This window comes from Sorex fumeus, unplaced genomic scaffold (assembly GCF_029834395.1).
Source record: "Sorex fumeus unplaced genomic scaffold, SorFum_2.1 ptg000240l, whole genome shotgun sequence".
NCBI classification, from domain to species: Eukaryota; Metazoa; Chordata; class Mammalia; order Eulipotyphla; family Soricidae; genus Sorex; species Sorex fumeus.
Window position 1 is genome coordinate 14,391,076 of NW_026606297.1, and position 27,134 is coordinate 14,418,209.

Here is a 27,134-nt window from a genome sequence, read left to right on the forward strand (position 1 = left end):
CCAAACTATCTGCAGCAAGAAAGGCAACGTCTGGGCTGCAAAGGCGACTCCTGGTGGACAACTACCCTTGGGGTCCAGCTTGCAGAGCTGGTGGAGCTTGCACGCGGGAGCCTCTGGTGGCAGAGCTGTGGTAGTGCACTGCTCCAAGCACATCCATGCTCAGGGCACTTGTCAAACCATTTCTTTCCAAACTCTTTCCCAATGTATGACCACTCCTTCACAAACCTTTACTAGGACTAGCCAGCCCCCCCCCCCCCCCCGCTGGCACAATCTTGTGCTGACCAACCGCATGGTGCAGGTGGAGGAAAAGAATTTGTAAACAGCCTCATCCACAGAAGCACGAAGGAGCAGCTTCAAGAGCACAAACTGGGGAATTTGTATAAACCAAAGGACCAGCTGGTAAAGTTGGGGGTGGGGCTCCCAACATCCTTCTAGAAAAGAAACGAGGACTTTGCTGTGCCCCCAGTTCCTTTCAGAGATTTGGCCTGTGTGAGAGCAAAAATTGGCATCCCTACCTTTGACCCTAAGGCACAATTACACCAGTCATGCCATGACCCAAGACAGCTCAAAGACCAAGGACAGAAAAACAAGCAGTTAGCATGACAACAGGAAGACCACAAACCCTCACCTGAAAGTACAAATATCTGCTCAACTAAGATCTGTGCATTTATATTTCTCCATCTACACCAACAGTTCAAAAAATTAGGAATAGGACTCACATCCATCTCTCGACAATAAGCTCTAAGTTAACTGGTTTACGTACAGTAAATTATATATATGTAAAATTTGGCAAACCACCTCAGAGCTAGAAACCCAATTATGAATCCCAGCAAGAACATCTGCTAGAAGAAAACATCTATTCTCTGATGTACATATATTTAGCTTTGAGAAGGGAAAAAGGCATTAATCATTAATACTGAGCTACTTTTTTTTTCTTTTTTGGGTCACACCCGACGCACAGGGGCTACTCCTGGCTCTGCGCTCAGGGATTACCCCTGATGGCACTCAAGGGACCACATGGGAGGCTGGAAATCACGTCCCAGTCGGCCGCATGCAAGGCAAACGCCCTACCTGCTGTACTATCGCTCCAGCCGCACCACATTTTTTTTTTCTTTTTTGGGTCACACCTGGTGGTACTCAGGGAACCATATGGGATGCTGGGAATTGAACCCGGGTCAGCCGCATGCAAGGCAAACGCCCTACCCACTGTGCTATAACTCCAGCCCCCCACCACCACATTTTTAAACATAACTTTCTTCCGTGTAAATATCTCAACCCTCCAAAATCAAATTTTAAAGCTGTTTCGAAAATGATCACTTTGAGAAAAGTGACAGCTCTGCATTTGCCCAGGAAATAGCAAGAAGGGCCACTGACATAAAGTCCCACTGACCCTGAGTCTCAGAAAATGAGTTCTGACTGGGAACGGGGTTTGATTCATAACTGAAAACTTCTGTGGATCACGCATTGAAACCTACACGAAATGTAGACTGAAAAATCATTCATTCTGATCCTGTAAGTTAAAAAAAAAATCTATCACGGGTGCTGCACTTGCCTGGCTTGCAGCCAACTGTGGCTAGAGATCCCTGTTTTCCTAGACGGTCCCTGGAGCCCCACCAGTTGGGGGGAATCCCTAAGCACAGAGCCAGGAGTAAGCTCTACACTGGGATACCAAAACCCCAAGAAACGTCAGGTGTTCCATGCCACAGCAAGCGTTACCGGGAGCGGAAACAGTCTTGGTTGACTCGGATGAGCCTGTGCTGCTCATCTGGGCATCCCTGTGTGCCCCGAGCCCCGCCCCGCCTTGGCTTGAGAACCTCTTGGCACGGTGCTCTCTTGCAGTAGCCCCGCTGGCCCCGTGGGTGCGGGCGGCGGGACTCACATCCCTGCTGGCCCAGTAGGTGCAGATGGTGAGACCCACATCCCTGCTGGCACCGTGAGTGCGGGCAGCAGGATCTACATCCCCACTGGCGCCTTGGGCGTGGGCGGCGGGGCCCACATCCCTGCAGCCCCGTGGGTGCGGGAGACGGGTCCCCCATCCCTGCTGGCACCATGAGTGCGGGCAGCAGGATCTACATCGCCGCTGGCGCCTTGGGTGCAGGCGGCGGGGCCCACATCCCTGCAGCCCCGTGGGTGCGGGCGGTGGGGCTCACATCCCTGCTGTCCCCGTGGGTGCGGGTGGTGGGGCCCACATCCCTACAGCCCCGTGGGTGCGGGCGGCGGGATCCACATCCCTGCTGGCCCTGTGGGCGCTAGAGGCGGGCCCACATCCCCACGGGGCCCGTGGGAGCGGAGGGCGGGACCCACATCCCTGCTGGCTCCGTGGGTGCGGGCGGCGGGGCCCATATTCCTGCAGCCCCGTGGGTGCGGGAGGTGGGTCCCACATCCCTGCTGGCCCCGTGGGTGCGGGCGGTGGGGCTCACATCCCTGCAGCCCCGTGGGTGCGGGCGGCGGGATCCACATCCCTGCTGGCACTGTGGGTGCGGGCAGCGGGACCTACCTCCCCGCTGGCCCCGTGGGCGCGAGAGGCGGGCCCACATCCCCACGGGACCCGTGGGAGCGGAGGGCGGGACCCACATCCCTGCTGGCTCCGTGAGTGCGGGCAGCAGGATCTACATCGCTGCTGGTGCCATGGGCGCGGGCGGCGGGGCCCACGTCCCTGCAGCCCCGTGGGTGCGGGCGGCGGGTCCCCCATCCCTGCTGGCACCATGAGTGCGGGCAGCAGGATCTACATCCCCGCTGGCGCCTTGGGTGCGGGCGGCGGGGCCCACATCCCTGCAGCCCCGTGGGTGCGGGCGGTGGGGCTCACATCCCTGCTGTCCCCGTGGGTGCGGGCGGCGGGACCTACCTCCCCGCTGGCCCCGTGGGCGCGAGAGGCGGGCCCACATCCCCACGGGACCCGTAGGAGCGGAGGGCGGGACCCACATCCCTGCTGGCTCCGTGAGTGCGGGCAGCAGGATCCACATCCCGGCTGGTGCCGTGGGTGCGGGTGGTGGGTCTCACACCCCTGCCGGTCCTGTGGGCGCGGGGCCAGGGCGCCCCTACCTGCTGCGCTCGTAGCTGCGGTGTCGCGAGGGCGTCCGGCCGCGCTCGTAGTCAGGCCGGTAGCGGCTGTCGGGCCGGCGGCGCTCGGGGCTGCGGCCGCGCTCGCGCCTCTCCAGGGAGCGGTGCCTCTCGCCGCGCCCGTGGCTGTGGTCCCGGTGCCGGTGGTCGTCGTAGTGCTTGAGGCGCTCGGGGGACCGCCGCTCGCTGGGTGCCTTGGGGAGCGGGTAGGGCGGCAGGTGCCTGAAGTGGGGGCTGCCGCTGCCGCTGCTGCCGCCGCCCCCCGCCGCCGCCCCCGCTGCCCCCGCCGCCGCCGCTGCTGGCGCTGGGCGGGAAGGAACTGGGGCTGTTCTGGAAGCTGCTGAAATTGGGGGGCGGGAAACTGTGATGCGAGTAGCCCGGTGGGTACTGGTAGTTCACCTGCTGGGGCAGGACCGGCGGCGGCGGGTGGGGCACGGACGGGGGCGGCAGCATGAACGGAAACGTGCCCTGGCCCGGGGGTGCTCCGGGCACCGGGGGGTTATTGGGACAGGGCATGGGGGGCGGCATGGGGGGGAAGCAGGGGGGCACGGGGAAGGGGGGCCTCATCTGGTGGCTGGGGAAGGGGGGCCGGACTGGGCAGGGAGGGAGTGGGCCCTGGGCCGAGGGGGGCGTCGGAGGGGGGAAGGGCACATAGTCCGGCCGGGGCGGCAGGAAACTGGGAGCAGGAGAGTTGGAGAAGGTGGCCGAGGGGGCGCTGGGGGGCTCGTATTGGTACTGCACGGGCGGCTGCTGGGGGTTGAGCAGTCTCAGGTTCTGAGGCCTAAAAGCTGGGGTGGAGGGTCGGGGTCCGGGCCCCCCCCTTCCGCGGGGACACCCTCGTCCTGGGTGGAATGACATTCTGTGGCTTGGTTGGAGGAAAGAGAAAGAGAGGGGGGCAGGGAAACAGGAGAGGAAAAAAAATTCATTATAAAGAGGGTTTCGCAGGTGCCTGTCCAGGTCCAGCAAGGGGAGGGGGAGGGGAAGGACTAGTTCCCCAAGGGACCTCAGCACCCCGCGGGGACCACCCAACCACATTCCCGCTTTCTCATTCCCCAAAGCTGTCCACCTCCAGAATGCTGAGCTCAGGCCTCCAGACCGCAACCCAAGCTGTGGGATTCCCCATCCGGTCCTCTCTGCTCACATCAGGTCCCCGTGATCTATGCTTGCCTTCGGGGCAAGAAGGGTGGGTCACCAGGGCTCAGAGGACCATATGTGGTACCAAGGAGAGAGCCTAGGTCATTACCAGCAATCAAGTGCCTACCTGCCATACTATCCCTCCACCCTCCAGACAGCACACACTTCTCTTCCTCTCTCTCTTTCTCTCTTTCTCTCTCTCCCTCCCTCTCTTTCTCTCCCTCTTCTCTTTCTCTCTCTTTCTCTCTCTCTTCTCCTTTCTCTCCTCTCTCCTCTCCTCTCTCTCTGCTATTATGCATTAAGCTGTATTTGTCTCAGAACCTTGATCTAGGGTAATAAATTGCTCCAGCCCCTATAACGTTTTGAAAACAATACGTTATAGGGGCTGGAGCAATAGCACAGCAGGTAGGGCGTTTGCCTTGCACACAGCTGACCTGGGTTTAATTCCCAGCATCCCATATGGTCCCCCGAGCACCGCCAGGAGTAATTCCTGAGTGCAGAGCCAGGAGTAACCCCTGAGCATCGCTGAGTGTGACCCAAAAAGCAAAAAAAAAAAAAAAAAAAATCAACAACAACAATACGTTATATCTGACATAATCTCGGGCAAGAGAGTACAGTGGGTATAGCATTTGCCCTGCAGGCAGCTGATCTGGGCTCAATTCCTGGCATCCTACACAGCCTCTGAGCCCCATCAAGAGTGATCTCTTAAACACTGCCAGATGTGGCCCCCAAACAATAAAAAAAAAAAAACACAAACCAGTCTCCCTGAGCACATACTCAGGAAGTTTGTTCCACTAAAGACTACTAGCCAACTAGAGGAAGACATCCATCCTCTCCTTAACTTTCCATGGCTCACTTAATGCCAGTCCTGATTCTCTGCTGTTTTGGGAAAGGTCCCTGCAATCCTTTGTACCCAGCCAGTCCTGGGAAGTCTGGGGACACTCTCCCATCCACTGTCACCCCTCCGCCCCACTCTTGTATTACTTCTGCTCATTTTCCTACAGAAAACACATGGCCCTGTGCTTTCCCTCTCAGTGACTTCCTTTCTTTGTCCTCCTAACTATTCGTCCAACTCTGCAAAAAACACACGGGGGGTCCTAACAGGAATGAGTGATCGTTCCCGCCAAGACAGGTACTCCTTCCTCAGCACTGCCCCTACAAACAGATGATGCCAGTCACTGGTCCTCAAGTCATGAACTGTGCAACTACCTTATCCTCTTTCAGTAAAACACCAGACCGGAGAGAGTGCACAGCAGGTAAGGGCCTGCCCTCTGTGATGCTGACCCCGGTTAAATCCCCGGACCCAATATGAACCCCTGAGCACCAATAGGTATGACCCAAAATACAATACAAACTCATTGTAACACTCCTGTTAGGTTCCTATCACTTCTGCTTTGTAAGTTCTTCTTGGGTTCATCTAATTTCACACACCTTCTCCCGCAGAGACAGAGACTCCCGATGGGCTCCCCCCCCCCCCCCCCCCACAGCATGGTCATATCCCCCACCTTGCTTGGGCTTCCTGCTTGTTGGCTGCCATAATGAACGTCTCCCAACTAATCATTTAATTGCCTCCTTCCTGTGCTGTACCACCAGGTTCACCAGGACAGGGCTCTGGGACATGACACTAAATGTTCTAATCTGAGTTTGGTGGCCTGTCTGTGGCCCACAAGATCATGCTTTTTTTTTCTGTTTTCCTAACAAAACCCTCCCGGGGGCTGGACCTCTCAGTTATCCCAGGCCAAGGCCATGGAACTACTCACCACGTATTGCCTTGCATCGTCCCGAACTAACTAGATATGCCACATCTCCCACCGCGGACAGACGCTCTAGAAGACAGAAAAAACACGACAACCATAAGCATGGTCTCCCAACACATCAATGCTAAACACATGTCCACACTTTCCAGAACACTGACTTCCACCTTCCGATCCATTTAGCCTATTAATAAAATGAAGGGCTCACAACTCAATTAAAGCTTCCAATTAAACTTTAAGATGTCTAGGCTGGAGCAATAGCACAGTGGGTATACCGGGCGTTTGCCTTGCACGCGGCCGACCCGGGTTCGATTCCCAGCATCCCATATGGTTCCCCTAAGCACCGCCAGGGGTAATTCCTGAGTGCAGAGCCAGGAGTAACCCCTGTGCATCACCGGGTGTGACCCAAAAAGCAAAATAAATAAACAGACTTTAAGATGTCCTTAATGTTTGCTGACACACACCATCCATGCCAATAATTATCTCACAGATAAAAAAGTTATTCTGCTTGATTTTCATTCTCCACCATTCTTATAGAAAAATGTTGTGAACATTAATATATGTACATAACTGGGTGCAAAATTCATTTTCCTGAAGTCTAGAGTTTTGCCAGTAGGTTCAAAGTATATTTTCAAGTGGCTTGTGAAAATATTTAGCAGACAGGGAGAGACATAGAATGATTGCACTCATGTGTAGGATATGGAAAAAAAACCATAGTATGAGACTAATACCCAAAGACAGTAGAAATGAGGGCCAGGGGCACTTCCTACATTTTGTAGTAGGAAGCTTGCTACAAAGGGAGGTGAGGGGGAAATGCAATTAGGACAGAGAGGGAACCCTATGACAATGATAGTTACAAACGATCACTCTGGACAAGAACTGAGTGCTGAAGCGAGGTAAAGTGATAGACATAACTTTTCAGTGCTGGTATTGAAAACCCTCTATGACGGGCTGGGGGGAGTGGGGGACAGGAGGGTAACTGGGGACATTGGTGGTGGAAAATAAATACACACTGGTGAAAAGATGGAACATTACATAACCGAAACCCAATCATGACCAACTTTATAACTATGTATCTCACAGTGATTAAGGTGATTCAATAAAAAAGGAAGGGGAAAAAAATATTCAGCGGTTTCAATCACTATGCTTAGTAAGTAGACAGTACCCATTATTTGATTTAATTATTTTTCTTTATTTAGTCCAATACTTGATTTAATGATTTTTTTTAAGTCAGTCCAATGCCCTTAGGATAATTCTGATAATCTAGCTGATCTAGCCATCCCTGACTACTCAAGGCAATAATCCCACTCCCTCTACACTGTCATTGTGCTGACTCTGTACTTCACTTCTTTTTTTCCAGTTTTTTGGACTCATCTGTTTTGGCCACACCAGGCAATGCTTAGGGGTTATTCCTGCACTCAGGGATCACTCCAGACCATACGAGATGCAGAGGAGTGAGTGAGATGCAGAGGAGTGAGCGAGGGTTAATTGTGTACAAAACAAGTACCTACTCACTGTACTATCCCTCCAGTCCCTATACTTACTTCTTTGAAAGCACTTACCAGAGGCAGTCTCGCGTAAGAGCCATGAGTGCACATGTCCAACTGTTCTGCTCGATTAGCTCCCTGCCACCTTGGGTTGATTCAGTCATCTCTGCATCCTTCACACTTCCGGGGAAAGCATCCTGCACACAATACCACAGGTGATCAATAAAGTTTGTCCTACCAATGGTCCGTGTCTCTGTGCTGCTATTGGACAGTTCCCTTCCACATCAATTCACAGATGTGCATGACCAGAACCAGCCAAAACGCAGCTCAGTTCACATGTCATGAGGAATCAGAAACACACACACACACATGCACACACACATGCACACGCACACACACACACACACACACACACACACACTGAGTCTTCTACAGGACTAAAAGAGCTCAGAAACCACATACAAAAACATTTCTAAAAGAATGCAATGTGATAAACACGAGGGAAGTGGGGGGGTCATGGGAGAACACGAACCCAAAGGAGTGTGCGGAATCTAGGAGCAGGGAAGCGATGGACTCACTTAACAATCTTGTGTGGTGTGGAACAGCTGAGCAATCGCTCTTGGACCCTTACGACCGTTTCTATAGATAGACTCGCAGAAGCAGGCTTAGGAAGTTGTGCGTTGTGCTGTGGGTGCACACTTTAATCCCAAAGTCAGGGAACTCTGTGGAACTGACAAAGTCAGTATTTTCTACACCTGCAAACTCCCGGGTTGCACTTTGGAAAGGAGGGAAACAGAGAAGGCAATTTCTAACAGTTCGACGCGTCCAGGGACGTCAGTCTCCTGCAGAGAAAGTTGCAAAGTGTGCGTGGTGCATTTTTCCAAAGAACTCCCGCTCTACCACCCGGGCGGAACTCTCACGTCTGTCACCTTCGAGAGGCAGATGGGTAATTGCCTGTTTGCATCTCCCGCCCGACCGTGTGCCCCAAGGGGCCAGTTCGCCACCGACTCGCTTCCTTTCGGGACCCGGCCAGACCTCAAGGCCCTGGACCAGCGCGTGCACTCAGCAAATGAATGAAAAGGGGGCGCCCCTAGAGCTTCCCTGCTAGAGGAATCCGGGCCTTAGGGTCTCTCTTCTGCCCTTCCTTGCAGATCTGAAAAAAGGGGTTGCTAGACACGGAATTCCCAACTCCCAGGGTAGAGGGGCCCCAAGCCCGGAACTTGTGCCCGTTTTCAATGCAGGCACTCGGAAACACTCCCCCTTCCAACGTCCACCCAGAGGTCCTCCGACTTTTACCTCCCAAAGGCTCTGGAGCCACGAGATCGTCGTCCGTGCAAAGCCAGTGCTGTAACGCGGCCGCCGAGCCCGCGGCGCCGCCCGCGCCTCCGGAACAGGAAACCCAAGGAATTACAAAAGCAAAGAGCAGCGCCGGCAGGACCGTCACGGCAGGGAGAGCGCCGGGACGCCGCGCCGCGCCGGGATTGGAGCGCGCGTCGGAGCGACAGACAGCTCGCCCAATCGCCTCGGCCGAGTCCCTAGGCGCCCGCCCCCTGCCCTCTCCTTCCTCCAATCCGGAACCGCAACCGGGTGAGCGCGCATCTCCGCTGGGGAAGGCGCTGGTAGTTGGCGCCGCGCGTCTGGGCATCCCGGGGCTCTGGCTGCCCGCGCCGCGTTGGGCAGCGGCCCCAGCAGACGACTATGAGCGCCGCCGCCGCCGCCGCCGCCGCCGAGCGCGCCCGCCCCCGGCAGTACCCCGAGCTCCCGGTGTGGGTGGTGGAGGACCACCAGGAGGTGAGTCGGAGGGCGCTCCCGGGCGCTTAGGGTGCGTCGAGCTAAAGTTTGGGGCTTGTTTTGGTTTTGCTTTTTGGGGGAGGGGGGTGGGGTCACAGTGAGCGATGCTCAGGGGTTCCTCCTGGCTCTGCCCTCTGGAAGGACTCCTGGCAAGTGCTGGGTGGACCTTGTGGGGTGCCCGGGATCGAACGCCGGTCGGCCACGTGCAAGGCAAAAACGCCCTTCCCGCTAGGCTATCACCCATACTCCAGTGTTAGTAGTTGTTTTGTTGTTGTTGTTGTTTGTGTTAGTTGTTGTGTTGTTTTAACCCTCTGGGTGTGCCCCGAAACCCCACAGCCCACAACTGGTAGCGTCGGGATTCGAACCAGGACTGTCGGACACCCTAGCCAGGTCCCCGATCCGATCGCGCGCACACACTCTTGCACGCTCAGTCCCCGCACTGCCCTGGCGCCTCGTGCCCAGATGGTGGGGCGTCCTCTGTGAGGTGCAGACGGTTGTGGGGTGTGTCCTAGTGTGTATATATGTTTGTCTGGGCTTGGATCCGGCGGGGTTTTGCTGGTAGTGCAGTTGCCACGCAGCCTGACTTGCCTGAGTGTCCGTTTCTGGAAGCCTCCCAGGCACCGAAGGCATTTAGGGAACAGGAATAAGCCGCAGGAGTTGGCTGCTGGGAGAGGCAGAGGGTAACTCCAGGTTTGTGGGTGGCGCCCGGGCCAAGAGCAGTGGTTCCTTGGGTCCTGGACAGCTAGCTGGAAGAGCCGCGTGTGTTGGGTGGCACTTTTGAGTTTTGCCTTGGGTCTAGAGAGACTGGCAAGAGAAAGCACCCCCTCCAGAAGAATGGAACAGAACCCAAGATCCCAGGCCGGTGAACACAGCTTGGATGCGAGACCGTGCATTCATTCTTTCCTTTGGTTTGCTTTTGGGACCATACCTGGTGGTACTTGGGGCTTATTTCTGGCACTGCTTAAGGATCACTCCGGGTGGGGATCTGGGGACCATATGGGGTGTCGGGTCAAACCCCAGGTGTGTTAAGTGCAAGGCTAGCACTTTACCAGAATGAATGCCCCACGTTGCATTCATTCTTTTTTTTTTTTCCTCAGTTGAATCGTTTTGAATTACAAAGTTACTCCTGAATGTGTATCAGGGATACATTGTTTCAGCACTCACCAAGACCTTCACCCAAGGCCTCTTACCTCCACCAATTCCCCCAGCTTCCCTCCTGCACCACCCCTTCCAAGCCTGCCTCCCCGCTTTGAGCTCTGTGGTTTACAGTCCTGTTCCTGATGGGGTATCATGCATCTCACCTTACCTTCTCTCAGCACCCAGTGCCCAATCAGAGTGCCCATGCCCCCTCACTCATTCTTCAGTAGCTCTTTCCTGAGCCTCAAGCCTTGTCCACTTTCCCTGTCTTCCCTGCTTACTTGGAGATGCGGGCAAGATTACAGCTAGAGATGCCTACGGAAGCCTTTGGAGGGGCAATGTTTGACACATCATCTATCAACTACACTAATAACTTCTTTATTTCCCTACTGTCAGACATGTGAGTGAAATCCCTCTTCCAATGTGGACATTCAGATATGTGTCACACTGTCACACTGTCCTCCCGTTGCTCATCGATTTGCTTGAGCGGGCCCAGTAACGTCTCTATTGTGAGACTTGTTACTGTGTTTGACATGTTAAATATGCCACAGGTAGCTTGCCAGGCTTTGCTATTCAGGCAAGATACTCTTGGTAGCTTGCTGGTGTCTCCGAGACAGGCGGAGGAATCAAACCCAGGTTGGCCAGGCCGGCCGCATGCAAGGCAGCAGTATCTCGCCCGAACAGCAAAGCCTGGCAAGCTACCCATGGCATATTCAATATGCCAAACACAGTAACAAGTCTCACAATAGAGACATTACTGGGCCTGCTCGAGCAAATCAATGAGCAACAGGAGGACAGTGCTACAGTGTTAGAAATAGTCCATGTCATATTATTTGCAGGTGCCTTTAGCATGTATTTTCGAAGAATCCGCAGTAGAGCAAAAAATCTTATTACCAGCTCCAATCCTAAAGGTGCGCTTGTTTCTTTACAGGTTCTGCCCTTTATATACCGGGCCATCGGCTCGAGGCATCTTCCTGCTAGTAATATACGTTTCGTGCACTTTGATTCCCATCCAGACCTCCTTATTCCTGTGAATATGCCAGCTGACACCGTGTTCGATAAGGAAACACTTTTTGGGTAATAACTGGATTTGCTTCATGATCTTGATGTGCTTACAGTGCAACCTGCAGTAGATGATAAACAGATAAGGAAAACAGACTTTTTTTTTAGCTCGTGACTTTTGTTTTTTGGTTTTCTTTACTTATTTTATTTAGAGCAAGTGCTGCAGGCTTTGTCTTAAATGTCGTAGGTTGATCGCCACATTGCCCCTCTAGCAAACCCCTCTCTACTCCTTGTAGTGTGAGTGCAATCCTAGATGCCAGGGAAAAATCTCTGGCTGTGTGCAGCCCAATAAAACTTTATTTGCAAAAGCAAGTAACCAATCACTGTTTGCCACCCTGTGCTTTAGCATACACAGTATTATGAACTGGAGAGATAGTTCAGTGACTTGGGCACATACCTTGCCTGAAGCCAACCCAGGTTCCATCCCCGCTTCCCATATGGCCCCCTGAGCCTGTGATCCCAGAAACAAATTAACTAAGAAACAGTAGAAAGCCAAATGTTAGAGGTAGAGACTTTACAAGTTTATCTGAATGCCTCTTCCTTTCCCTTAAAAGTCTGGATGTGGAGGCACACAAAAACATATATTATTTAAATCTGTTGTTCAATGCACTTATTTATTTCATATAACCCTCCTCCTAGTACTAAGTTCTTCCAATCTCCCCATTTGTATATTTTAGGTCCTAGATCTTGTTGACTTTGGGAAAATTGGAAATAGAAGCAAAGAAATAGAATCAAACCAATTCTGAGGCAATAGGACAGCGGGGAGGGTGCTTGCCTTGCACGCAGCTGACTTGGGTTCAATCCCCAGCATCCCATTTGGTCCCCCAAGCACCACCAGGAGTAATTTCTGAGTGCAGAGCTAGGAGTAACCCCTGAGCATCACCAGGTGTGACCCAAAAGCCCCCCACATCAAAAAAAAATAAAAGATTGAACCCAGGTCTCATGCATGCGAGGGGCACACTTTACTGAATGATCTCTGAGCACAGAGTCAGAAATAAGTTCCGAGCAATACCGTGTGTACCCCCGGAGCACACCCCCACAACACCACCCCCCACACACACACAAAAAAGAAAGAATTTTAATTTTACATACAAAAGTAAGGTTTAATGAAAATCATGATGGAAATCCTAATATAAAGCTGGCACTTTTGTTAGTGCACGGTAGTGAAGAATCCAGACACTGCCTGGAGACAGCCGTCTGCGTTGTTGTGGGTAAGATCTCACATGCCCTCTCTTTCCTTCCCAGGGAGCTGAGCATTGAGAACTGGATCATGCCTGCCGTGTACGCCGGCCACTTCTCTCATGTCCTCTGGCTGCATCCGCCCTGGGCACAGCAGATCGCCGAGGGCAGACACCACTTTCTAGTGGGCAAAGACACGTCCACCACCACCATTAGGTAATCACCTGCTGTGTGAGTGTGTGTGGAGCTGCAGGCACCTGGTGGATCATCACTCCCTGTCATCCTCAGGCCCGGGGGCTCTGTGCTTGGGGGCCTCACGGATTCAGGAAAGTGGGCGCAGGGGTGAGCTCTGTCCCACACGGCCCTGTTCCCGGCCCCTGTGGGGTCAGTTCACAGTTTCTCTCCACCCAGGACGTGGCTCTGTGATACAGCACTCGCTTCGCCTGATTAAAACTCTCAACTTGGCCCCGAAGTGGGAAAAGCACCCAAACTTAGACTGCCGGGGTATGACTATGCCACGACTGTTTCATATTGTGCTCCCCAAGCGGCTGGCGGCAGGGTTCCCAGTCTTTGATTTCAGCTCTCCACACCCTGTGTGTATTTAGTTGGTGGCCACGTAGTTTGCCATGCAAAGAAGTCAGGGTTTCTGTGCCCTGTCCCAACCCTCGAGTTGTTTTATTTGGGGTATGGGGATGTTTCTTTGGGGAGTGGTTTAGGGGCCACACCTGGTGGTACATAGGACTCACTCCTGGCTCTGTGCTCAGGAGTCACTCTCGGCAGGACTCAGGGGACCCTAAGTGTCCGAGGATATGAACTGCGGTTATCTGCATGCCAGGAAAGCGCCTTAACCCCTGGGCTATTACTCCAGTCCCTCAAGTTGTTTTCTTAATTAACCATCTTCATCCACAGGCATTCTGGCTCTCTTTGACGACTAACTCCCCACTAACCTGTGTGCTACATCGATTCTACAGCTGTATGATGGGGCCAGAGGGTTATTCCAATAGTCATAGTCCAGTTGGCCTTATACACGGCCAACCCGGGTTTAATATCCGGCATCCCATATGTCCCCTGAGCACTGCCAGGAGTAAATCCTGAGTGCAGAGCCAAGAGTAACCCCTGAACATTGCTGGGTGTGACACAAAACGCAAAAAAAAAAAAAAAAAAAAAAACCACCTTCCTTACAACTGTATCATTGTCACTGTCCTCCCTTGTTCATCAATTTGCTCAAGTGGGCCCAGTAACATTGTGAGACTTATTGTTACTGTTCTTTGGCATACGAATACGTCATGGGTAGCTTGCCAGGCTTTGCCGTGCAGGCGACATACTTTCTGTAGTTTGCTGGGCTCTCCGAGAGGGGCAGAGAAATCGAACTCGGGTCGGCCGGGTAGGCCACGTTCAAGGCAAATGCCCTACCTGCTGTGCTATCACTCCAGGCCTACAACTGTATGATTTATCAATAATATAAATATATCCGTTCTTTTGGATTGGTATTGAGTGATAGATTTTGCTGTTTCCTTCCGATGCAACTGTAGTCTGCTGAATTTAACAATTAGCAGAGAAAGTTTGAAAGTCTCTCGCTTTGGTTTTTTAACAACAGTAGAGAATAGGACCAGACTCAGAGCTCAGCGGGCTGAAGCACCTGCTGTGCATGCAGGAACCCTGCTTTCAGTCCTGGCACCACCTGCACCCACACCCCCCGCCAAGGTACTGGGCCATTAGTAGCCCTAAGCACCATTAGGCCAAGCATCACTTGGAGTGGCCCCATGTCCCCAAATACCACCAAAAGTGACCCTCAGCGCAATTAAAAATAAATAAGTGAAGATTTCCAGAATTAAAAGCCATGGGTGAGCAAGAGAGCTCCGAGGGGCAGTACACGCATTTGCTGCTGGCACCCCAGGGACAGGCCTTGGCACTGAGCACAGCAGGACACGCGCCCAGGACCACTTTGTGGCCCTGAGCACCCTTAGGGCCAAGGAAAATTAGCCTTTTGTTGGTTGGTTTGCTTGGGGACCACAGAATCGCAGAGCTCAGAGTATCCCGAGCACTGCCAGCTGTGGCCCCCAAATTTATAGATACATAAATATGCACATTTGGGGCTGGAGCGATAGTACAACAGGTAAGATGTTTGCCTTGCATGAGGCTGGCCTGGGTTCGATCGCCGGCATCCCATATGGTCCCCCAAGCACCACCAGGAGTAATTCCTGAGTGCAGAGCTAGGAGTAACCCCTGAGCATTGCTGGGTGTGACCCAAAAAAGGAAAAAAAAAATTTCAAATGCACATTTATATAGAGAGAGATTTATTTTTATATATGTACATTTACATGTATGTTTGTGTGTGAGAGAGAGAATGTGTAACCTCTCATATACTGTCAATATATACTTAGTTCTGCCATACTGTGCAAATTCTATGCAAAAACTGTTTCCTCATCACTCTTGTCTAAAGTCATTTTTCCCTCCGACACAGAGTGACCAGCACAGATCACTACTTTCTAAGCGATGGCCTTTATGTCACTGGAGACCAGTTGGAAAACCCGAAACCTCTTCAGTTGGACGTCATTATGGTAAAACCATATCAACTTGGTGACAGTCAGGAAGAACATTCTGCCAAAAAGCCCAAGCTCGTGGCGGAAGGCACCGGAAATGCAGCCTCTGCTCCAGAAGGACCGGGAGAGGATGCAGTGGCCCAGGGAAGGGACCCTGGTTGCCGAGAGCCCTTTGATCCTCCCTCACATGAAGTCCGGGAGGACCAGACCACAGCCAACTCCAAGGAGATGCTGGAGATTTTGAAGTCAGGGCCCGCCTTTGTTTTAGATATTGACTTGGATTTTTTTTCCGTCAAGAACCCCTTCAAAGAAATGTTCACTCAGGTAAAGGTGCCACTTCCTTTTCTTTTCTGTTATTTTCAAATGAAAATTTTATTGACTCCTTGGTTTTCTTTCTCTTTCTCTTTCTTTTCCCTCCCGTTGATCGTCGATTTGCTCGAGCGGGCCCAGTAACGTCTCCATTGGAGACTTTGTTGTTACTGTGTCTGGCATATCGAATACTCTCGGTAGCTTGCCGGGCTCTCCGAGAGGGGCGGAGGAATCGAACTCGGGTCGGCCATGTTGGCCGCTTGTAAGGCAAACGCCCTACCGCTGTGCTATCGCTCCAGCCCTTGGTTTTCTAATGCTACATAAAAGTGCTGTTTGAAGAGGCCGGAGTGATAGAATAGCAGGTAGGGCGTTTACCTTGCATGCAGCTGACCTGGGTTTAATCCACAGCATCCCATAAGCATCGCCAGAAGTAATTCCTGAGTGCAGAGCCAGGAGTAACCCCTGAGCATCACTGAGTGTGACCCAAAAGGGGGGGGGGGGGGGGAGTATTTTTTTTTAAAAGTGCTGTTTGCAAGATCTGCAAATACAGATCTTGAGAATTGGAGGGTATATCTCTCCGTTAGAAAACAGGCCAGGGGCTGGATGCTCTCCATATCATACAGCAGCTGATCCCAGTTTGACCCCCAGTAGCCCATAAGTTCCCCAGAGCCTTCCAAGAATGAGTCCTTCAGCACAGAGCCAGGCGTAAGCTCTCAGCACCACTGGGTGTGGCCCCAAACAAACAAAATCAGGGTCCAGAGAGATAGTACAGGGCTCAGGGTGCTTGCCTTGCACCCTCTGACCCCAGTTCAATCCCTGGTTTCACATACGGTCCCCTGAGCACCCCTGGGTATGGCCCCCGAACCAGAAATCACCTGACTTCCTGTAAACGGCCACATGACCCTGCCTGCAATGGGAGCCCCAGAGGATCTCTGCTGCATGCTCTGGGTCTTGTTTTTCCCTTTCTTCCTGGAAATCCCAGGAACCTGATCATCAGTGGCTAGTCACTGGGTGAAGGGCCAAGGGGGCGGTGCGTGGGTGTGGGTTCAGTTTATTGGGCAAGTCCTCGCCCTCATCCCAGAGTGAACGGCCATGTGCCAGGACAGGGTGCGGATGCCCCGTCAAGCCCTGGCTCGGGGTCGCTGCCCCCCTTGGCTCCTGTTGACGGGGTCTCTGAATACCCCCGAGAGCACGATTTGGGCTGCACTCCCATGACGGCGCCCACTGGCCACAAGAGCGATGTCTTCTCTTCAGCTCCTTCACGCTCCCAGTGGCCCCTGTCGCCACCACCCCCTCGGTAGGCTCCAGGCTGCCCTGGCCCCTTCCATGTTGTTTAAACACTGTTAGAATGGCCAGTGCCACTCGAGAGTGGGGAGAGACGGCTCGGAGCTGGAACGCAGCTCTGTGCAGGAGACCTGGCTTCCAGCCCCAGCACTGTGCACTCCCAATGGGAACCCCAAAAAACTTTTTTTTTTTTGCCTTTGGACCACACCCAGCAGTACCCACGCCTTGCTACTGGGTCTGATGAGCTCAGGGATCACTCCTGGCAGGCTCAAGGGACCATATAGGGTGCTGGGGATGAAGCTCAGGGCGGCCACATGCAAGGCCAAGACAAGCGCCCTACTCACTGTACTGTCTCTCCGGCCCCCATGTGTATACATTCTTTCATATACGTAACAGAGAGAGAAGCCACTGGAAAGCAAATCCAAGGCTGACTGTGTCCTGATAATTATAGCAAGACTATCAAGTTGTAGCAAGACTATTATGTCTTGGGGCCTGGAGCAGTAGCACAGCGTAGGGCGTTAGTCTGCCTTGCATGCAGCCTACCTGAGTCTCCAGCATCCCATATGGTCCCCTGAGCACCGCCAGCAGTAATTCCTGAGTGCAGAGCCAGAAGTAACCCCTGTGTATTACCGGGTGTCACCCAAAAAGCCCCCCACCCCCACTCCCCCAAAAAAAGACTATGTCTTGTATCTTGGTAGTTATTGAGTTCAGGGCTTTTTTCTCTTTTCTTTCCTTTTCCTTTTTAAATTTCATCTTACAAAGAGTGGTTTTACAGAATTGTTAATGGTAGGGTTTCATTCATAAAACATCCCAGCCCCAGGGCTGGAGAGAGAGTACAGGTTGCGTTGTGTGCAGCTGGACCCCACCCCCCCCCACCCCCGTTTGACCCTCAGCATCCTCCTGCCAGGAGAGATCCCTGAACTCAGAGCCAGGAATATGCCCTGGGTACCGTCAGATGCAGCTTCCCACTGAAGCTGGGAAGTTTCTGCTGCCTTTGGGTATTTGTTATTCCCTGCTACCTTTCTTTCTATTCCTAATCAGAGAGATTATTCTGTGGTTGAGGAAAGGAGGGAAGAATGTGGACACTTGGCTACTTCCAGTTCTATGTATTTCCTATAAAGAGCTGGAATTCATCTAGATCCTCAACTGCTTCCCTTCATGGAGGAATGTTATAGAAATATTCCCATCCCGATTCCAATTAGCCAACAGTCTCCTAGTCATAATTGTTAGACTTCATGCCATGCCTTGATGGGTCTTTAATAAGTAAAAGTAAAGGCCCTCCCGTTGATCATCGATTTGCTCGAGCGGGCCCAGTAACGTCTCCATTGGAGACTTTGTTGTTACTGTGTCTGGCATATCGAATACTCTCGGTAGCTTGCCGGGCTCTCCGAGAGGGGCGGAGGAATCGAACTCGGGTCGGCCATGTTGGCTGCGTGCAAGGCAAACGCCCTACCCGCTGTGCTATCGCTCCAGCCCAGTGAAATCGATATTAGGCATGTTGCCGGGTTCTAACATTTTAGTGAAGGCTGCTCTCCTTCATAGAACACTTTCCACTAAAGTTGATCTTTGAGCAATTAGTGGCCTTTTATTATGGGCTGGAGCTATAGCATAGCGGTAGGGCGTTTGCCTTGTGCACGGCCAGCCTGGCCGAGCCAGGTTCGATTCCTCCGCCCCTCTCGGAGAGCCCGGCAAGCTACTGAGAGTATCTCGCCCGCACAGCAAAGCTTGGCAAACTACCCATGACATACTCAATATGCCAAACACAGTAACAAGAAGTCTCACAATGGAGACGTTACTGGGCCTGCTGGAGCAAATCGATGAAGAAAATCGATGAACAACGGGAGGACAGTGCTACAGTTATTATGTGAACTCTTCGTTTTGCTTTCCAGGAGGAGTACAAAATCTTACAAGAGCTCTACCAGTTTAAAAAGCCGGGGACCAACCTGACTGAGGTACCTTCCCCTTTTCTCTCTGTGGACTTTGTCTGTTTTTTAGCTGTCTCACACTGCCAGCTAACTAAGGGGCTCCGGATAGGGTGGTCCCTACTTTTGGGTTTACTGGGGAAGCCCATGGTTAGTGCTTGAAACTAGTTGTGAGTTTTAACTGAGAATTTCATTGTCCTGGGATTTTACTTGTGTGTATTTTTTTGTCTTTTAAGGAACTCTAATCTCAACTCTTTAATATATTTGAAGGAGGATTTGGTAGATTGTGTGGATACTCGGATTCATCAATTAGAAGATCTAGAAGCTACTTTTGCTGACTTGTGTGATGGTGATGATGAAGAAACAGTGCAGAAATGGGCTTCGAATCCTGGGTAAGACCTCTGTGGGTTTTTCATCTACTCTCCTATACTCCAACCAGATGTGTATTTGTTGCTGAGGTTGCTAAGTAAATTGCATTTATGAATTAATGTGTATAAATACAAATGTTCCAACAATAACTAGCATTTATTATGTTTTTGGGGGGAGCTGGAATGGGTGCAGGGAGGTTGTTTCTGGTTGGGGGTTTTGATTTGTTGGTTTTGATTTTGACTTTTGGGCCACTCCCAGCAGTCGTCCGGGTTTATTCCCGGCTCTGCACTCGGGGATCATTTCTTCTGGGACTTGGGGGACAGTCTGGGGTGCCAGGGATCGAACCCGGGCCACCTGCAGGCAAGGCAAACAGCCTACCCACTGTGCTATCTCCGGTGCTTTATGTTGGTTGTTGTTGTAGTAGTATTTGGGCCACAGGGGTCGGTGCTCCTTCCCCGTGGTGCTCCGGGAATTTGCCAGAGACCAAGCCCAGGGCTCCTGCGTTTGGAACACTGACTCCAGCCCCTTGCGTGATCGCCCTGGCTCTCTTGGTCTTCTCTTAGTGCTCAGTATAATTCTGAGATTTTGCCTTCGATTCTCATGTTGATTCCCATCCAGCAGTTTATGCTTGGGAGGCCCCGGGGTGTGACTCAGGTGGCCAAACACAGAAGCACCGCTGGGTGTGGCCCCACCACTCACAACAGCGGTGACAAAGAACATGGTGCTCAGTCCTACGGAAGATGGAAGAAGAGTGGGAGGGCACTGGAGTGATGGTCCAGCGGGAAAGGCACTTGCCTTGCATGCAACTGACCCCGGTGTGATCCCCGGCATCCCGTATGGCCCCTCTGTGTACTGCCCAGGGTGAATCCTGAGCTCAAAGCCAGGAGCAGCCCCTAAGCATTGCCTAGTGACCCTCATCAAATAAATAAAAGATGGGTGGTAAACGGTTCCGAAGAGACACTACAGGCCCTAAGGCTCTTGCCTTTGCACTTGGTGGACCTGGGTTTGGTGTCAGACATCCCCTATGGTCTCCCGAGCCTGCCAGGAATGATCCTTGAGTAAACCCTGAGCATCACCGGGTGTAGCCCAAAAACAAAACCAAAAAGTAGATGAGTAGTATAGTCCCTGTTGTATGTTGAATTGAGGGGGAGATGGGGGAGAGGATTGCCCTAGTTATAGAAAAATAATTTACCTGACAGGGAAGTTCCAGCATATCCATTTGAAGATAGCCCCACTCTGAACAAAGAGTTTATTTTCCAGCCTCCCCTGGCGTGAGAGAGCATGATTCGATGACTTCATACTTCCCCTGGATGTTTACCTGTTCTCCCAATATGAACATTACCTGTAAAAAGATGGCAGGAATAATTCTCTTGGGCCAGAGAGATAGTACAGAGATAAGACGCTTGTTCTTGAGGCTGGAGCGATAGCACAGCGGGTAGGGTGTTTGCCTTGCACACAGCCGACCCAGGTTCAATTCCCAGCATCCCATATGGTCCCCTGAGCACTGCCAGGAGTAATTCCTGAGTGCATGAGCCAGGAGTGAAACCCTGTGCATTACCAGGTGTGATCCAAAAAGAAAAGAAAAAAAAAAAATGCTTGTCTTGTAAGCAGACTACCCAGGTTTGATCCCTGGCATTACGTGTGGTCCCCTGAGCATACCGTCAAAATTGATCTCTGAGCATAGAGGCAGCAATAAGCTATGAACACCTCTGGGCGTAACCCCCATTTTTTTTTTTTAATTTAAAGTGAAAAGGGCCAGAGAAATAGTCCAGCCGTAGCCTTGTATGCAGTTCACCCAGGTTCCATTTCCAGATTCCGTTCAGTCCCCTGAGCCCACCAGGAGTGATTCCAGAGTACAGGGCCAAGATAGGGTGTGTCCCAAGAATCAAGAAGAAAGAAAGGAAAAGAAAAGGAAGGAAAGAAAGGTGATCACATGGAATCATCTAGTCTGGATAATACAGCAAGTAGGGCGCTTGCCTTGCCCACAGCCAACACAGATTTGATCCATGGCATCCTGTATGGTCCCCAGAGCACTGCCAGGAGTAATTTCTGAATGTAGAACCAGGAGTAACCCCAGAGCATTGCCGGGTGTGGTCCAGAAACCAAAAGAAAAATCATGCTGTTAACTGGTTTTAAGTGAACTGTAGCATTTGCCCCTATAATTTTAGTTGAAAGGGTACAATATTTAATTGAAGGGTGATTTGTTTTTTTCCAGCATGGAATCACTAGTTCCACTTGTACAGAGTTTGAAAAAACGGATGGAAGTACCAGACTATGAAATGGTGAATATTTTATTTCTGCGTGTGAGACTGACTCTGCATGTCCCCTTTTCTGGGGAGAAATACATAATATTTTTTTTATTAAAATAGCTGACTTTTATTGCTGGGACGTCTGAAAAACATTATTTTTTTTTGAAAGGAGATATATGCTTTAAAATAAGAATTTAGAAGCCAGGAAGTGTTCTGATCATTTTTGTTCAGTGTGCCCAAAGTGGGTGTCTTGCCTCTCTACGCCCCGCCGCTGGGCCTGGAACAGTCCAGGGGGCAGTAGTCACCTCAGGTAGTTCCTTGAAGAAGGTGGGTTTCCAGGGCCAGAGAGATCACTCAGCAGGCTGAAGTGTAAGCCTTTGTGTGTCGGACATGCAGCCTTGACCCCCCAGCACCTATGGTCGTCCCCCACCAATCCCCCAAGTAATGCCACTTGGTGTGATTCAAAATGAAAAAGAAAAAAAAAGTGGGGGAGGAGAGCAAAGCCATATTAATAGATATCAGTAATATGTGATTATATTAAAGGCTGCCCAGAGCCCGAGTACGGGGGGGGGGGGCATTTGTCTTACACAGGACCGACCTGAGTTTGATCCCCAGCATCCCACATGGTCCCCAAGCACCACTAGGAGTAATTCCTGAGTGCAGAGCCAGGAGTTACCCCTGTGCATCACCAGGTGTGACAAAACAAACAAAAATATACATATACAGGGGCTGGAGCGATAGCACAGCAGGTAGGGCATTTGCCTTGCACACAGCCAACATGACCGACACAGGTTCGATTCCCAGCACCCCATATGGCCCCCTGAGCACCGCCAGGAGCAATTCCTGAGTGCATGAGCCAGGAGTAATCCCTGAGCATCACCGGGTGTAATCCAAAAAGCAAAATATATATATATATATATACACGCACAAATATGTATGTGAGAAAGAGAGAAAAATATAAAGGCTAGGTATTGTGAGAGGAGCTGGAGCAGGGGAAAACTAGGATGAAGTCCTAAGCACCACCGGTTATGGCCAAAAAGAAAAAGAAAAATACAGCATACTTGAGAAATGATAGTAGGTTAAATAAGACAAGAGGAAGACGTTTCCTTGTGTCTTCTTAAAACCTCGAATGTAGTACTGGGTTGATATCTTTGACAATAAAATAATACTTGGAAAGAAAAGATGAACAAAGATATTTTTACAGCTTTTTATCTCTTTTTAGAATTTAGGTGAAATGGAAAGTAATGTTAGAAAAATTTGAAATATCAGATCGACTCAAGGACAGAAATGGAATCAATCCACAATCATGAAATATGTTAAGGGACTGGAGCGATAGCACAGCGGGTAGGGCATTTGCCTTGCACGCAGCCAACCCGGGTTCTATTCCCAGCATCCCATATGGTCCCCTGAGCACCGCCAGGAGTAACTCCTGAGTGCAGAGCCAGGAGTGGCCCCTGTGCATCGCCAGGTATGACCCAAAAAGAAAAAATATATATATGTTAAAAGAAGTGAAGAATTATTCTTGGAAAGAAAGCGTGTGAGCAGGTGTACAGACTGGTTCTATCAAAATTTAAGAGAAGAGGGGTCAGGAGCAACAGTACAGCTTGCACACGGCTACCCAGGTTGCACCCTTGGCATCCCGTTTGGTCCACTGAGCAAGGCTGGGAGTGATTCCTGAACTGCCAAGCCAGGAGTAACCCCTGAGCATCACCAGGTGTTCCCCCCCACACACACACAAAAAAAAAGAATTCAGAAAAGAGATAACTTCTGTGTCCTGGAAAGAGTCTTAATCCACAGAAATGTTCAAAGCAAAACGATTGAAGGGTAAGGAATCACCCTTCCTTACCTGTGTAGAGAGACCACAGCAACTAGGGCGCTTGCTTTGCATGTGGCCCACCTGCATGTGATCCTCAGCATCACACACGGTCCCTGGACCACCTCCCTGACCCTAGATCCAGGAGTAAGTCTGAGCACAGCCAGGTGTGGCCCCCAAACAAAAAAAGAGCCATCTACAACAATCAAACTTTACAGTGAGTTGTCTTGTTTCCAGGTTCACCAGGCCGGGCTAACCTGTGATTATTCAGAACTGCCTCACCACATCAGCACTGAGCAAGAAATTGAGCATCTGGTTCAGTCTATGTATCGTTTGCTGCGGAGTTTACCCAAGCCGACTCTGGTGACAATTGCCCGGTAAGTGCCTGAATAATGGCCCGCTCGGGATGGGGAGAGCGTCCAGGCAGTGAGGCACTTACCTCCCAGGAGCCGCGTTGTCTGGGACCTGGTTCGGATGCCAGCACCTCTTAGGGTTCCCTGAGCAGCACTCCCAGGGCTGGCCCTTGAGCTAATCCGGGAGTAGCCCTTAAGCACTGCCCAGGGTGGTACAACCCTCCACCCTAAATAAATCACTTTGTTTTAAGCCCACTAACTCCAGCATCTGTCAAAGAGGTAACAGCCCTCTGTGATATAAGGATTTTTCAAGACCAGAGAGGTACTGCCAGGGAAAGACATTTTTGTCTTGGCCTGGAGCTGATTGGGTTTGATCCACAGCACCATGTACAGACCCTGAGCACCACCCGGAGTGATTCCTGAGCACAGAGCTAGGAGCAACCCCTGAGCATCACCAGGTGTTCCCCCTCTCTATCAACACTGGAATAGTATGGGGGACGAGAGGGCGCGTATTTCATTTCTCCTTTCTTTCCCCACTCCCTTCCCTCATCGATCCCCCCTTCCCTCCTGTTTCAGTGACCAGCTTCACTCTGGTGTGAAGCTCCCACCAGAGTTGTGGGGGTCACCCGTGGCACATCGGGTTGCTATGCTTGCACACATACAGAGTGCCGGGACTCGAACCCAGGTCTGCCTTGTGTAAGGCAGATGCCTGACAATGCTGTGTCCTCTCTGACAGTCAGTAGCTATCACTAGTGTCCTGAGAGTCCAACCCGCCCTATATCTTTCTATTCCGCGGTGACATCCCACAGACCAGTTTGATTTCTGTGTGGGTTTTGGTTTTTCTCAGCAAGTTCCTCCACATCCAGTGTGATGCATCTTTTTCTTCCTTTTTCTCTCCTTCGCTGCAGGTCCAGTCTGGACGATTACTGTCCTTGTGAGCAAGTGGACGCCATCCAAGAAAAAGTCCTGAGCGCTCTGCGCTCCCTGTACGGGACGCTGGACATCCACCTGACCTACTCTGAGGACTCTTCCACACCTTAAAGCAGGCCCGCGGCCGCCTTCTGCCTGCAGGGTTTCGGCAGACTTACTCATCCACAAGTCTTCCAGAGAACTCTTGGTTCTCATCCGTGCTTCCATTTTGAGCCCCTCAGGGAATGCAGCTCTCCGGGGTCACCAGATGAGTAGTGGCTATTCCTGCGGCCCGTCGCCTCCTCATTGCCGGTCCTCTCCCTGCTACTTCGTCACTATTCTCTCCACCATGACGGAGCTGTCTCCCCCTCACCCCTCGCGTTTCTCCTTTACCCCTAGATCTGTTGGACCACTTGAGGTCCATCCGCTTGTCCTGCAGGTACCCAGTCACGCCGTCTATTAAGCACTTCTATTACGGCTGTGCCCGTGGTAACGCAGGGTACAGCAAGCCGCACCTGCCCTCAGAGGCATGTCGGGCCGGAGGGACAAGCGTGTCTGGGGCGCACTCCTCAGACTCAGAGCGCCCCGGCCTTGCTGAGGGAAAGGAATTCATTCTCAAAAGCTGCAACTGAAAACCTCAGCGAACCTGGCCGTCCCTAAGAACACAATGGGAGACCGGGAGGGGGGGTGGTCACGGCCTTGGCTCTGCCTTCCTGCTGCCCCTTACTGAGACCAGGAGGGTGTGTTGGAACAAGTTCAACCAAATCATGACTTTCCTTGACTAAGGAGAAAAGCTGGAGGGGAGGGTGTGTGTGTGTGTGTGTGTGTGTGTGTGTGTGTGTGTGTGTGTGTGTGTGTGTGTTGGTGTTTGCATCCAAAACCCCGGGGGCCCCCTTGATGTGCTTTGCCACTGAAGCACATCCCTGTTCCCAGGGGTATTCAAGTAAGTGGTTTCCAGCGGCCATTGTGGGCGCCCACCACCATGACTGGCAGTCTGGTCACTTCTCTTGCAGTTAACCAGCTTTGTGACTCAGAGCAGGGCCGAGAGCACGGTCTTTGGTTCCGAGCTGCCAGGAACACCCAGGGACTAACTGCTTCCCTCCGTCTCTGAGTAACGGGCCCACCTGCCCACGTCTCTCTCAGGCATGCAACTTTTCATTTGTTCAAGGCCACTCATTTTTTTGTTGTTTGTTTTTGTTTTGGGGGCCACACTGGCGATGCTCAGGGGTTATTCCTGGCTCTGCCCCCAGGAATTAGTCCTCATGAGGCTCAGGGGACCCTGTGGGAAGCCAGGGGTTGGAAACAGGTCAGCCACATGCAAGGCAGACACCCTACCCATGTACTATAACTCAGGCCCCCTCTTAGCAGCCCTTGTGTTCAGTAGCAGTCACTTACGTTCAACAGACGTTTTTCTCGATAACCCGGATGTGTTTGGGCTTTTTTTTCCCCTCTGCTCTGAAAGTTAGCGTGGAGTGGTGTTCTCCCTTGGGTCCATGTGCACCGCACCTGTGTCTTCACTGCTTTCTCTTACCTAAGAAATCAGTTCCAAGCAGCCCCCCACAAAGAGGTCAGATGGCAACCTAGGGAAAGACTCAGAGCATCGCGCATGTGCCCAACCCCAGCCCCACAGACCCTACAGCACTGCCAGGGCTAGCTCGGGCCCCTGAGCACTGAACGGTCATCCTGAGCCTCTGGGCCGGCTCCACCAGGGGCTGGGGGTGGGAGGGTTGGAGAGGACCACCCATTAAGGCCTTGCATGCGGCCCGGCCCGGCACCGTGAGGGGTGACCCTGAGCACAGAGCCAGGAGTGAGCCTTGAGCACTGCCAGAGGTGGCCCGACCCTTGCACCCCCCCCCAAGAGAAAAGAAAAATAAGGTGATATTTAAAGAAACACCTCTCCTCAGTCCTAACACTGCACTTGTTTGCATTTTTGCACGTTACTTTCAGGCCTTGGTTGTACACATAACTGGAGATGGTTGCATGCAGCTGAAATGAAAAAATAATAATAATAACCTTATTTGTGTGATTTTTCTCCAGTCCAGGCAGCGGTGCTCTAGAACACGCGCGTTTCCCAAGGGAAACGCAGTACCGCAGCCTCGCCAGCAGGTGGCACCAGATCCCATTTTCCCCGTGACTGTTTCTCCGGGCTTTTCTTCTCTGAGTTGTTTTCCCAAGGCCCGTACTAGAGGTGCCCCTTTCTGCGGTGGAAAGCGAGGCGAGCTCTTTGAACTTTCTGTTTGGACAGAAATTCCGTGCCAGGAAGCTTAATTTCTCTCCAGAGCCAGAATTGCAATATGGTGCTCTTCTCAATGCTGCAAGTTTCTTCTGTGCAATAGGTGTTGCTTTCGTGAGTCACTGCGTTGTGGGGTAAAAGAGAAAGGTGTTTATGAGGGTCTTCAGAAGTAAATCCAGATGACGGCTGTCCGTGTGTGACCTTTGTTTCCGCGCCACTGCTCGCTCACGCTCTCTCTCTCTCTGTCTCTCTCTCTGTCTCTCTCTCTCTCTGTCTCTCTCTCTCTCTGTCTCTCTCTCTCTGTCTCTCTCTCTCTCTGTCTCTCTCTCTCTGTCTCTCTCTCTCTGTCTCTCTCTCTCTCTCTGTCTCTCTGTCTCTCTCTCTCTCTCTCTCTCTCTCTCTCTCTCTCTCTCTCTCTCGTCCCTGTATTCCGGAAGCCCTGGCAGCCACCCAGTTAAATAAGCTCCAGCTGTACCTTCCCGAGAAAAATACTGAACTCCCCAAAAAAAAAAATACCATGACATCTTCATACCTGCATTGCAAACA

At 51.8% G+C, this 27,134-nt stretch overlaps 2 protein-coding genes across 2 annotated transcripts in view; one reads left to right on the forward strand and one right to left on the reverse strand.

Moving 5' to 3' along the window:
- DROSHA (drosha ribonuclease III) overlaps nucleotides 1-7,598 on the reverse strand; it is a 129,085-nt gene extending 121,487 nt beyond the window's left edge. The window contains exons 1-4 of the mRNA XM_056108960.1: nucleotides 7,511-7,598; nucleotides 5,955-6,020; nucleotides 3,357-3,925; nucleotides 3,043-3,304 (exon numbers count right to left, since the gene is read on the reverse strand). Of these exons, the coding sequence (XP_055964935.1) occupies nucleotides 3,043-3,304; nucleotides 3,357-3,925; nucleotides 5,955-5,971 (848 nt within the window). The 5' untranslated portion in view covers nucleotides 5,972-6,020; nucleotides 7,511-7,598. The remainder of the gene's footprint in view (nucleotides 1-3,042; nucleotides 3,305-3,356; nucleotides 3,926-5,954; nucleotides 6,021-7,510) is intronic.
- A 1,461-nt stretch (nucleotides 7,599-9,059) lies between these two features.
- Nucleotides 9,060-24,505, forward strand: CUNH5orf22 (chromosome unknown C5orf22 homolog). Its single transcript, XM_056108962.1, has 9 exons — nucleotides 9,060-9,226; nucleotides 11,295-11,440; nucleotides 12,671-12,820; nucleotides 15,069-15,471; nucleotides 18,630-18,692; nucleotides 18,933-19,054; nucleotides 21,247-21,313; nucleotides 23,331-23,470; nucleotides 24,355-24,505. The coding sequence occupies exons 1-9, from the start codon at nucleotides 9,134-9,136 to the stop codon at nucleotides 24,485-24,487; spliced, it is 1,317 nt and encodes a 438-aa protein (XP_055964937.1). The 5' UTR covers nucleotides 9,060-9,133; the 3' UTR covers nucleotides 24,488-24,505.
- The last annotated feature ends 2,629 nt before the right edge of the window (nucleotides 24,506-27,134 follow it).

What these genes read in the sequence shown, in the direction of transcription:
- CUNH5orf22 (XM_056108962.1), top strand. Translation starts at nt 9,134, where the DNA reads ATGAGCGCCGCCGCCGCCGCCGCCGCCGCCGAGCGCGCCCGCCCCCGG. An exon ending in TCAAAGAAATGTTCACTCAG is followed by an intron (nt 15,472 to 18,629) that starts GTAAAGGTGCCA and finishes TTTGCTTTCCAG; the next exon opens with GAGGAGTACAAAATCTTACA. An exon ending in ACTCTGGTGACAATTGCCCG is followed by an intron (nt 23,471 to 24,354) that starts GTAAGTGCCTGA and finishes CCTTCGCTGCAG; the next exon opens with GTCCAGTCTGGACGATTACT.